Below are 11,267 nucleotides of genomic sequence, written 5' to 3'. Positions count from 1 at the left end.
CTAGGCTACCACCAGATCACCAAAGAGGGTACGCTAGGCTAGGCTACCACCAGATCACCAGAGGGTACGCTAGGCTAGGCTACCACCAGATCACCAAAGAGGGTACGCTACGCTTGGCTACCACCAGATCACCAGAGGGTACGCTAGGCTGCCACCAGATCACCAAAGAGGGCACGCTAGGCTAGGGCTACCACCAGATCACCAGAAGGTACGCTAGGCTGGGCTACCACCAGATCACCAAAGAGGGTAAGCTAGGCTAGGCTGCCACCAGATCACCAGAGGGTACGCTAGGCTAGGCTGCCACCAGATCACCAGAGGGTACGCTAGGCTAGGCTACCACCAGATCACCAAAGAGGGTACGCTACGCTTGGCTACCACCAGATCACCAGAGGGTACGCTAGGCTGCCACCAGATCACCAAAGAGGGTACGCTAGGCTAGGCTACCACCAGATCACCAGAGGGTACGCTAGGCTAGGCTACCACCAGATCACCAAAGAGGGTAAGCTAGGCTAGGCTACCACCAGATCACCAAAGAGGGTAAGCTAGGCTAGGCTACCACCAGATCACCAAAGTGGGTACGCTACGCTTGGCTACCACCAGATCACCAGAGGGTACGCTAGGCTAGGCTGCCACCAGATCACCAAAGAGGGTACGCTAGGCTTGGCTACCACCAGATCACCAGAGGGTACGCTAGGCTGCCACCAGATCACCAAAGAGGGTACGCTAGGCTAGGCTACCACCAGATCACCAGAGGGTACGCTAGGCTAGGCTACCACCAGATCACCAAAGAGGGTACGCTAGGCTAGGCTGCCACCAGATCACCAGAGGGTACGCTAGGCTAGGCTACCACCAGATCACCAAAGAGGGTACGCTACGCTTGGCTACCACCAGATCACCAAAGAGGGTACGCTAGGCTAGGCTACCACCAGATCACCAGAGGGTACGCTAGGCTAGGCTGCCACCAGATCACCAAGGAGGGTACGCTAGGCTAGGCTACCACCAGATCACCAGAGGGTACGCTAGGCTAGGCTACCACCAGATCACCAAAGAGGGTAAGCTAGGCTAGGCTACCACCAGATCACCAAAGAGGGTAAGCTAGGCTAGGCTACCACCAGATCACCAAAGTGGGTACGCTACGCTTGGCTACCACCAGATCACCAGAGGGTACGCTAGGCTAGGCTGCCACCAGATCACCAAAGAGGGTACGCTAGGCTTGGCTACCACCAGATCACCAGAGGGTACGCTAGGCTGCCACCAGATCACCAAAGAGGGTACGCTAGGCTAGGCTACCACCAGATCACCAGAGGGTACGCTAGGCTAGGCTACCACCAGATCACCAAAGAGGGTACGCTAGGCTAGGCTGCCACCAGATCACCAGAGGGTACGCTAGGCTAGGCTACCACCAGATCACCAAAGAGGGTACGCTACGCTTGGCTACCACCAGATCACCAAAGAGGGTACGCTAGGCTAGGCTACCACCAGATCACCAGAGGGTACGCTAGGCTAGGCTGCCACCAGATCACCAAAGAGGGTACGCTAGGCTAGGCTGCCACCAGATCACCAGAGGGTACGCTAGGCTAGGCTGCCACCAGATCACCAAAGAGGGTACGCTAGGCTAGGCTGCCACCAGATCACCAGAGGGTACGCTAGGCTAGGCTGCCACCAGATCACCAGAGGGTACGCTAGGCTAGGCTGCCACCAGATCACCAGAGGGTACGCTAGGCTAGGCTACCACCAGATCACCAAAGAGGGTACGCTAGGCTAGGCTGCCACCAGATCACCAGAGGGTACGCTAGGCTAGGCTGCCACCAGATCACCAAAGAGGGTACGCTAGGCTAGGCTGCCACCAGATCACCAGAGGGTACGCTAGGCTAGGCTGCCACCAGATCACCAGAGGGTACGCTAGGCTAGGCTGCCACCAGATCACCAGAGGGTACGCTAGGCTAGGCTACCACCAGATCACCAAAGAGGGTACGCTAGGCTAGGCTACCACCAGATCACCAGAGGGTACGCTAGGCTAGGCTACCACCAGATCACCAAAGAGGGTACGCTAGGCTAGGCTGCCACCAGATCACCAGAGGGTACGCTAGGCTAGGCTACCACCAGATCACCAAAGAGGGTACGCTACGCTTGGCTACCACCAGATCACCAAAGAGGGTACGCTAGGCTAGGCTACCACCAGATCACCAGAGGGTACGCTAGGCTAGGCTGCCACCAGATCACCAAAGAGGGTACGCTAGGCTAGGCTGCCACCAGATCACCAGAGGGTACGCTAGGCTAGGCTGCCACCAGATCACCAAAGAGGGTACGCTAGGCTAGGCTGCCACCAGATCACCAGAGGGTACGCTAGGCTAGGCTGCCACCAGATCACCAGAGGGTACGCTAGGCTAGGCTGCCACCAGATCACCAGAGGGTACGCTAGGCTAGGCTACCACCAGATCACCAAAGAGGGTACGCTAGGCTAGGCTACCACCAGATCACCAAAGAGGGTACGCTACGCTTGGCTACCACCAGATCACCAAAGAGGGTACGCTAGGCTAGGCTGCCACCAGATCACCAAAGAGGGTACGCTAGGCTAGGCTGCCACCAGATCACCAGAGGGTACGCTAGGCTAGGCTACCACCAGATCACCAAAGAGGGTACGCTACGCTTGGCTACCACCAGATCACCAAAGAGGGTGCGCTAGGCTAGGCTACCACCAGATCACCAGAGGGTACGCTAGGCTAGGCTGCCACCAGATCACCAAAGAGGGTACGCTAGGCTAGGCTGCCACCAGATCACCAGAGGGTACGCTAGGCTAGGCTGCCACCAGATCACCAAAGAGGGTACGCTAGGCTAGGCTGCCACCAGATCACCAGAGGGTACGCTAGGCTAGGCTGCCACCAGATCACCAGAGGGTACGCTAGGCTAGGCTACCACCAGATCACCAAAGAGGGTACGCTAGGCTAGGCTACCACCAGATCACCAAAGAGGGTACGCTACGCTTGGCTACCACCAGATCACCAAAGAGGGTACGCTAGGCTAGGCTGCCACCAGATCACCAAAGAGGGTACGCTAGGCTAGGCTGCCACCAGATCACCAGAGGGTACGCTAGGCTAGGCTGCCACCAGATCACCAGAGGGTACGCTAGGCTAGGCTGCCACCAGATCACCAGAGGGTACGCGCTAGGCTAGGCTACCACCAGATCACCAAAGAGGGTGCGCTACGCTTGGCTACCACCAGATCACCAAAGAGGGTACGCTAGGCTAGGCTGCCACCAGATCACCAAAGAGGGTACGCTAGGCTAGGCTGCCACCAGATCACCAGAGGGTACGCTAGGCTAGGCTGCCACCAGATCACCAGAGGGTACGCTAGGCTAGGCTACCACCAGATCACCAGAGGGTACGCTAGGCTAGGCTGCCACCAGATCACCAGAGGGTACGCTAGGCTAGGCTGCCACCAGATCACCAAAGAGGGTACGCTAGGCTCGGCTGCCACCAGATCACCAGAGGGTACGCTAGGCTAGGCTACCACCAGATCACCAGAGGGTACGCTAGGCTAGGCTGCCACCAGATCACCAAAGAGGGTACGCTAGGCTAGGCTGCCACCAGATCACCAGAGGGTACGCTAGGCTAGGCTGCCACCAGATCACCAAAGAGGGTACGCTAGGCTAGGCTACCACCAGATCACCAGAGGGTACGCTAGGCTAGGCTGCCACCAGATCACCAGAGGGTACGCTAGGCTAGGCTACCACCAGATCACCAAAGAGGGTGCGCTACGCTTGGCTACCACCAGATCACCAGAGGGTACGCTAGGCTCGGCTGCCACCAGTACACTCCTCAACCTCTGAGGCAGTTGATAATCTTATTCCCATAATGATCAGAGATTAAATGTCCATTGAGACTGAGGGGGACACTGCTTCAGTGGGGGGAAAGGTCACGTCTCAAATGGTAGCCTATTCACTACATTTGAGGTTCATAAACTTTTTCAGCCCGAGACTGTTGGAGCGAACAAATTGAGGAAAGCTCAGCATTGCATGTAGATAGGTTTGGCTGCTAGGCTGAAGTAGCAAGGACATGCACATTAAGAGAAGATGATATCCAGGCCACATGACACCCAGACCATACTCTATTTTTGTAGGAATACATTAACCAAGACCATACGTGCATTCATGACAGCTGAACGTGCTGTGGTCAGCAGGATACAGGAAGAAAGATGTAGGCAAGATGACTAACACGTAAAACATAAGCATGCAATACATATCTTATTTTTAGAACATGGAAAGAGTTCTGCCATCGTTGTAACCAAAAGCAGATACTAAGGGAGTAACTTTATTTACATATGTGATGTACCCCAATACTATGTATGTATAAAAGCAGAGCCAGTGCTAAGAAGGGGCGGCTGTTCCGCAGACCATCACGGCTCTTTATAACTTGTATTAAAGTCTACATTGAATTCACAAAGCTCTTCTGACAGTATTACATTTCTGAAACTATTTTCCACGACAAGACCCAAATGAGAACCTGACCATCCTCCCATGACCAAAATAAGAACAAATACCGTGTGATAATCTACCACTCTGGGAGTCTGCATTATTTATATTAGTCTCCATAAGGAATAGAAAACAGTATCTATAACATATATACTACAACAACATGAATTCTAATATCAAATCAAATTTTATTTGTCACATACACATGGTTAGCAGATGTTAATGCCAGTGTAGCAGAAATGCTTGTGCTTCCAGTTCCGACAATGCAGTAATAACCAACAAGTAATCTAACTAACAATTCCAAAACTAATATCTTATACACAGTGTAAGGGAATACACAGTGTAAGGGGATGTGTTGTTTACCCCAGAACCCTGTGTTGTTCATGGAGTTTGTGAACTACGGGAACCCTGCGGCACTTCCTTCAGACCCACAGAGACAAACTGACCCCTGACCCTGAGCTACAGAGCCTGCTCACCATCGCCTCTGATCACATCACATTGGCCATGGAACACCTCTGATCCAAAATGGTACCCAGTTTCCTCCTCCTCCCACTCATTCCTTATGACTGGGTCAGTGTCTCACACACTGGCAGAAACCTCAGGAAACACCTTCGGGTAGCAAATTTGCGATGATCGCCCAGTCACAGGGACATTGGCAATGCTTTTAGCACAGGATTAGGCTTGATCTGTCCCAGGGAAACCGGGCCTCCCAGGAAACCGGGCCTAAATGGGTTGATAGTCTAAGTGTGAGTTTTAAAGGGTAACCACAATGTGTGGTTGTGTGTGTAGGACAATGTGCCCCTATGCTGGTAGGCCAAATATTGTGTTCGTCTAGTCTTTATTTACCCAGAACATGTCTCCTTCCTGAACATAACCCAGACAGACCAGACCCCTCTATGAAATACTGGATGTAGGTTTTATTTGTTATTTATTTTTATATTCAAGGGTTTTGTCACAAATGGCACCCTATTCAATCAGTGCATTCCTTCTGACCAGAGCCCAATAAGGGCACTATATAGGGAATCGGGTGTAATTTGGGATGCTGGTTCTCTCTCCCTCTGACAGCTGGGTGGAACCCTAGCCTTCCAAGTCGTGTCCTACACAGATGGTGAGAATGATTCTGTGAGCAGCCTTCCTGTCTCTTCTTCCTCAGTTGAACCCATACAAATGTAATCCTCCCAGTGGTCTGAGGCTCTGCATCGTAGTTCTGATGTTCCACTGGGCTGGGCGTTCGATCCGTGACCGGGAGTCCCATAGGGCGGAGTACAGTTGGCCCAGCGCCGTCCGTGGTAGGGGAGGGTTTGACCAGGGGGTTCCTTGGATCATCGGGCCGGGGACCTGGAAGTTGACTTGGGTCTTCGGGCGAATGGTGTTTCTGGCTGTGGCTTGGTGTGGCTGGCTTCAGGTTAAGTGAGCAGTGGGTTAAGAAGCAGCACGGCTTGGCGGGTCATGTTTCCGAGGACCCGACTCGACCTGACTCGACCCTCGCCTCTCCTGAGTCCGTTGGGAAGTTGCAGCGATAAGACAAAGATCATAACTAGAAATTGGGAGAAAAAGAAATAGAATATTCTAGGATTCTAGTTCTATGGTTGTGAACATCTGAAGCTCTTTTGTTCTCTCATAGGGTGCATCCCAATAGACTAGAGTCTTTAGCTTCATCTGCACCGATATGAAATATGTGGACTGGGTATAGACAGTAAAACTTCCTGTCGGCATCCTGTATGTTACACCTGTCCTGTGTCTTTAGGGGCGGCAGGTAGCCTAGTGGTTTAGAGGGAGGCAGGTAGCCTAGTGGTTTAGAGGGGAGGCAGGTAGCCTAGTGGTTTAGAGGGGAGGCAGGTAGCCCTAGTGGTTTAGAGGAGGCAGGTAGACTCGTGGTTTAGAGGGGAGGCAGGTAGCCTAGTGGTTTAGAGGGGAGGCAGGTAGCCTAGTGGTTTAGAGGGGAGGCAGGTAGCCTAGTGGTTTAGAGGGGAGGCAGGTAGCCTAGTGGTTTAGAGGGGAGGCAGGTAGCCTAGTGGTTTAGAGGGGAGGCAGGAAGCCTGGTGGTTTAGAGGGGAGGCAGGTAGCCTAGTGGTTTAGAGGGGAGGCAGGTAGCCTAGTGGTTTAGAGGAGGCAGGTAGCCTAGTGGTTTAGAGGGGAGGCAGGTAGCCTCGTGGTTTAGAGGGGAGGCAGGTAACCTCGTGGTTTAGAGGGGAGGCAGGTAGCCTCGTGGTTTAGAGGGGAGGCAGGTAGCCTAGTGGTTTAGAGGGGAGGCAGGTAGCCTAGTGGTTTAGAGGGGAGGCAGGAAGCCTGGTGGTTTAGAGAGGAGGCAGGTAGCCTAGTGGTTAGAGCGTTGGACTAGTAACCGAAAGGTTGATGGATCGAATCCCGGAGCTGACAAGGTAAAAATCTGTCGTTCTGTCCCTGAACAGGCAGTTAACCCACTGTTCTTAGGCCGTCATTGAAAATATATGAATTTGTTCTTAACTGACCTACCTTGTTAAATAAAGGTTAATAATTCAAACCAATACAGATGAAGGAGAGGAGAGCAAGTCATTTTACACCACTTGAACTAGTTCTGATTTGGAAAACAGAACATCTGAACTGACAACTCCAGTCAGCTTTGAGACTATAATCTAAACTGATAACTGTACATGTGATGTCGGAATTGACACTAGTTCACATTTGTACAACATATGAATCTAATATCTCAGGCTAACTCGAGGTCATTTAAAAAATACATTGGTATTATAATTTGTATTTATTTTTTGTTTATTGTCAGGACCATCTTGGCCCAATGAGTGGCGTCCCAAACGGAACACTATTCCCTGTATAGTGCACTACTTTGGACCAGAGTCCTATGGAGTAACTAGTGCACTACTTTGGACCAGAGCCCTATGGAGTAACTTGTGCACTACTTTGGACCAGAGCCCTATGGAGTAACTAGTGCACTACTTTTGACCAGAGCCCTATGGGGTAAGTAGTGCACTATATTAGGGAATAGGGTGCCATTTTGGGGAGTACCAAATAACAAAAAAGGACGTTTTTGTTGAGCAGCTATGTACTCTTAGCTGCACAATAAAATACTCCCTGCTGGGACAATAAAGTTTGAATTGAACTGGTCTCTTTAATATGGTTATAAATACACACCAGCAACAGTAGACCTCACATCCTGACCCCCTTCAATACACACATCCTGACCCCCTTCAATACACACCAGGAACAGTAGACCTCACATCCTGACCCCCTTCAATACACACATCCTGACCCCCTTCAATACACACATCCTGACCCCCTTCAATACACACCAGGAACAGTCAACCTCACATCCTGACCCCCTTCAATACACACATCCTGACCCCCTCAACAGGAGTAATTTCACTGTATAATTCTGTCCCAAATGGCCCAGGTGAAAAGTAGTGCACTAGTTACTCCATAGGGTCTGGTCAAAAGTAGTGCACTATATAGGGGAATAGGGTGCCATTTTGGGATACAAGCCTATGATTAGTCCCGTGTTGTTCAGAGATGTATCCTAGGCCTCGATCTGTAATCTACAGACTCTTTGTTAGGCTACTTCTCTAATCACTCTCACAGGTGAGGTTTAATCCAAAGTATTCAGTCTCTGAATCCACCGTTGAACCAGAGTCATCTTCCTGTGTGTCATTTCCTTGTGGTGCTGACGATGCATGTCCCACTTCCTCTGTTTCTGTCTCTCCTAGCAGGGAACCCCTGTCTTTCTCTTCTTCTCTCTCTTCCTGTACTGTTGATCCTCTATCCTCCTCTCTTTCTGTCTCTTCTGACAGTGGACTCCACTCTTCCTCATCTTCCTCCAGTGGACCCCAGTCCAGCTCTATTTCAAACTCATCCTCCACTGGCCCCCCGTCCTCCTCGCTTCCGGTCTCCTCTGTCGGTTTAGCCGTAGGAGGAGGTCGTGGGCAGACTTCACCGCTGACACTATGTTGGAAAAACAGCTCACAGTCCTCCCTCCAGCATTTGATGTTGATGTTGTACCCAGCTGCCTTCATCTCTTTCTGCTTATTTAGGACATTGCTATGTGTGGTTGTTATGCCCATCTTAGAGAGTCTTTTGAAAATGGGCTTAACCCCCCCTTGGGTCAGTGTTGAGTTGATGACATAGGCCAGTGCAGAAAGCCTGGGGTTTCTACCTCTCAGGGCCACAGAGGCAGCCACACAGTTATGGATGGTGGAACCACCTGTTGCAGTATTGATGGTGGTATAAAGCCATGGTGTCTTCCTGGACAACTCATTATCCAACGCTTCGTATGAAAAATACTTCATATTCTCCAATGAGGTACGACTCAAGATGCACGGTTCAGCTGAAGTCAAGTAATTTAAGGGTCTTGCATATTCCTTGACCTCTGCTTCTATTTTTTGCGTCATCTGCTTTCTGATTTCTTGACACATGGTCTCATTCGTCAAGGCTAACCTGACAAATGTTGCCAATTTGCCTTTCGCCAGGTTTTCAACCATTCCGGAAAATTCTGATGAAACCTTCTCGACCCTCTTTTTCAGCTTTGGATCCAGTTGGTTCGGGTATGTTATGACAACCTGCAAAATGATGTGAAGTTAAGACTAAATAAGAGTATTATAATGAAAATACTGAAGATAGGAATACTACAGTACAAGTATATGCATGTGGTTTTAGGAGGGGAGGAGGAGGCTTTGTGATTGGCAAGGTGGTGAATGTTGCTCCAAGAGCCACGATGCTTGGCTCTTAGCATTAACACGCTGCTTGCGGTACGGTTTTGGTAGCATTAAAATAACCGTATATTTTCATATCGGTGAGAAATACATTTTTTTTTAAACACAAGGTTAAATTGATACACCTTTTATAGAGTTAGAGTTCTCACACGGCCATATTTCCATGTTACAGCGCAGAGTCGACTTCCTGAGCTATTTTGCTGTCTGCGTCTCTGAACATCTGTGAGTAAAAGGGAGGCCGACGCAACAATGTGTCGTCACTGAAAAATACTGTCGGCTGCAACTGTTAAAACGCTATACATAAAGTGTATTTTGCAAATGTGAGAGTGAAAGTATATGAATTTATGTTTCTAGAATCGATTCGTGATTTTTGCATATGTGAAATAATTTTGATATGAAAGTATATGAATTTATGTTTCGAGAATCGATCCGTGATTAGATGGGAGTATTTGACTTGCAAAGCCAATTCGCCATTTAATCATATATGTAAGGCTCTTGGACTATGGAGTAAGGTTAGGCTCCTATAGTCCAATGTTGGGCTAGTTGGTTAGTATAACTACCTCGACAAGACTGCTCCTCGGAGGAACCTTTTTATAGGGAGGACATTTCTTCTTGGCTCCCTTGTCTGTTTCAGATGGACTCGGCTCCCGTTCAGATGTCTTATTGGCAGCCCTGTCTGTTTCAGATGGACTCGGTTCCAGTTCACGCTTCCTCTTCTTGCTCGTCCCCGGTGTCTGATGCTCTGATTGCCATTTCTTTAAAATGCTTACAGATTCCTCTATCCTGAGAAATAGTCGATAGCACTTGGCACAAATTCTGCCCGACTTCACCCCTGGTGCCTCAGTTAGCACTAAACCGGTGGCAAGGAATCTGTCACATAACTTTTTGTCCTTTGAGGCTTTGGGCTTGTCAAATATTCTTCGTGTTGCCTGTAATGTCCCTTTGATGAGCAGATTTTGTCCGCATAGCCGACAGGTGTTCTGTACGGATGGATATGGGTCTGATATACCTTGATAACTATGCAGGACTAACGTCTGGCTGCAAAGAACCAGGCCTACGGCTGTCATTGTTGTTTGTTTACATACTCTGCAGCCTTCTGAACACACCAAAGATGGTGGATAAATGAAGATGGTTCACTCGCCGTTTTGCAAAAAAAAAAAAAAAGGTAAGTTCCGGTCTACTAGATGTGTCTCCTATAGACACCAATGCAATAGCAGCTGGGTCTGGTCTACTTCTTTGTTAATGGACTTTTATCAAAGATTATGGCTATACTGACATGTTTACATGTCTCTCCGCTCTAATAATGATAGTCGTTGTCCACAAAGCGACATGCCGGGCTGCCGAACTCCCGCATATCCTTTCTTTGGATTGGTGGATGCACCTTATTATTGTAATCCAGTTTTGAATATTCGATGAGGGTTGTTTACGTCGACCGTCTGTATTCAATGGAGAAATTATATGCTTACTAGCCTTATGCCATGAAAATGCATAGACAACTCCGATATAAAGTTGTTTTTCCCTTCTCCCCGTCTTGCACACACGTCGGTAAATCGACGCTTCGAAACACGTCATTGATTCTGATACTCTGATTGGTCACTGCCCCCTGTATAAAACTAAGTGCATGCTCTTCAACCGATCGCTGCCCGCATCCGCCCGCCCGACAAGCATCACTACTCTGGACGGTTCTGACTTGGAATATGTGGACAACTACAAATACCAAGGTGTCTGGCTAGACTAAACTCTCCTTCCAGACTCACGTTGAGCATCTCAAATCCAATATTACATCTAGAATCGGCTCCCTTTTTCGCAACAAAGCCTCCTTCACTCACGCTGCCAAATATACCCTGAAGGTCCCACCGATCCTCGACTTCGGCGATGTAATATACAAAATAACCTCAAACACTCTACTCAGCAAACTGGATGCAGTCATTTGACATGTTAGAAGTTAGAAGAAGATATAGAGGCAGAGAAAGGCAGAAGGGTCGATTTAAACCCTGGGGTCTCTGTCAGTCACATACAGTAAATCAAATCAAATCAAATTTATTTATATAGCCCTTCGTACATCAGCTGATATCTCAAAGTGCTGTACAGAAACC

The 11,267-nt window shown here is 49.5% G+C and overlaps 1 protein-coding gene across 1 annotated transcript; it reads right to left on the bottom strand.

Annotated features, from left to right (window-relative positions):
* Positions 1-6,964: 6,964 nt before the first annotated feature.
* LOC135540355 (uncharacterized) lies at positions 6,965-10,710 on the bottom strand. Its single transcript, XM_064966951.1, has 2 exons — positions 9,732-10,710; positions 6,965-9,018 (listed from the first exon to the last, which is right to left on the bottom strand). The coding sequence occupies exons 1-2, from the start codon at positions 10,236-10,238 to the stop codon at positions 8,029-8,031; spliced, it is 1,497 nt and encodes a 498-aa protein (XP_064823023.1). The 5' UTR covers positions 10,239-10,710; the 3' UTR covers positions 6,965-8,028.
* Positions 10,711-11,267: the final 557 nt, after the last annotated feature.

This window comes from Oncorhynchus masou, chromosome 5 (genome assembly GCF_036934945.1).
Source record: "Oncorhynchus masou masou isolate Uvic2021 chromosome 5, UVic_Omas_1.1, whole genome shotgun sequence".
NCBI lineage: Eukaryota > Metazoa > Chordata > Actinopteri > Salmoniformes > Salmonidae > Oncorhynchus > Oncorhynchus masou.
Note: the sequence above shows the minus strand (reverse complement) of the source record. Positions and strands in the feature narration are given on the sequence as shown.

Excerpts from the sequence above, each read along its gene's own strand:
- LOC135540355 (XM_064966951.1), bottom strand. The coding sequence starts at position 10,238 with ATGACAGCCGTAGGCCTGGTTCTTTGCAGCCAGACGTTAGTCCTGCAT. Across the intron at positions 9,019-9,731 it reads CGAGGAGCAGTCTTGTCGAG|GTTGTCATAACATACCCGAA; the intron begins GTAGTTATACTA and ends ATCATTTTGCAG.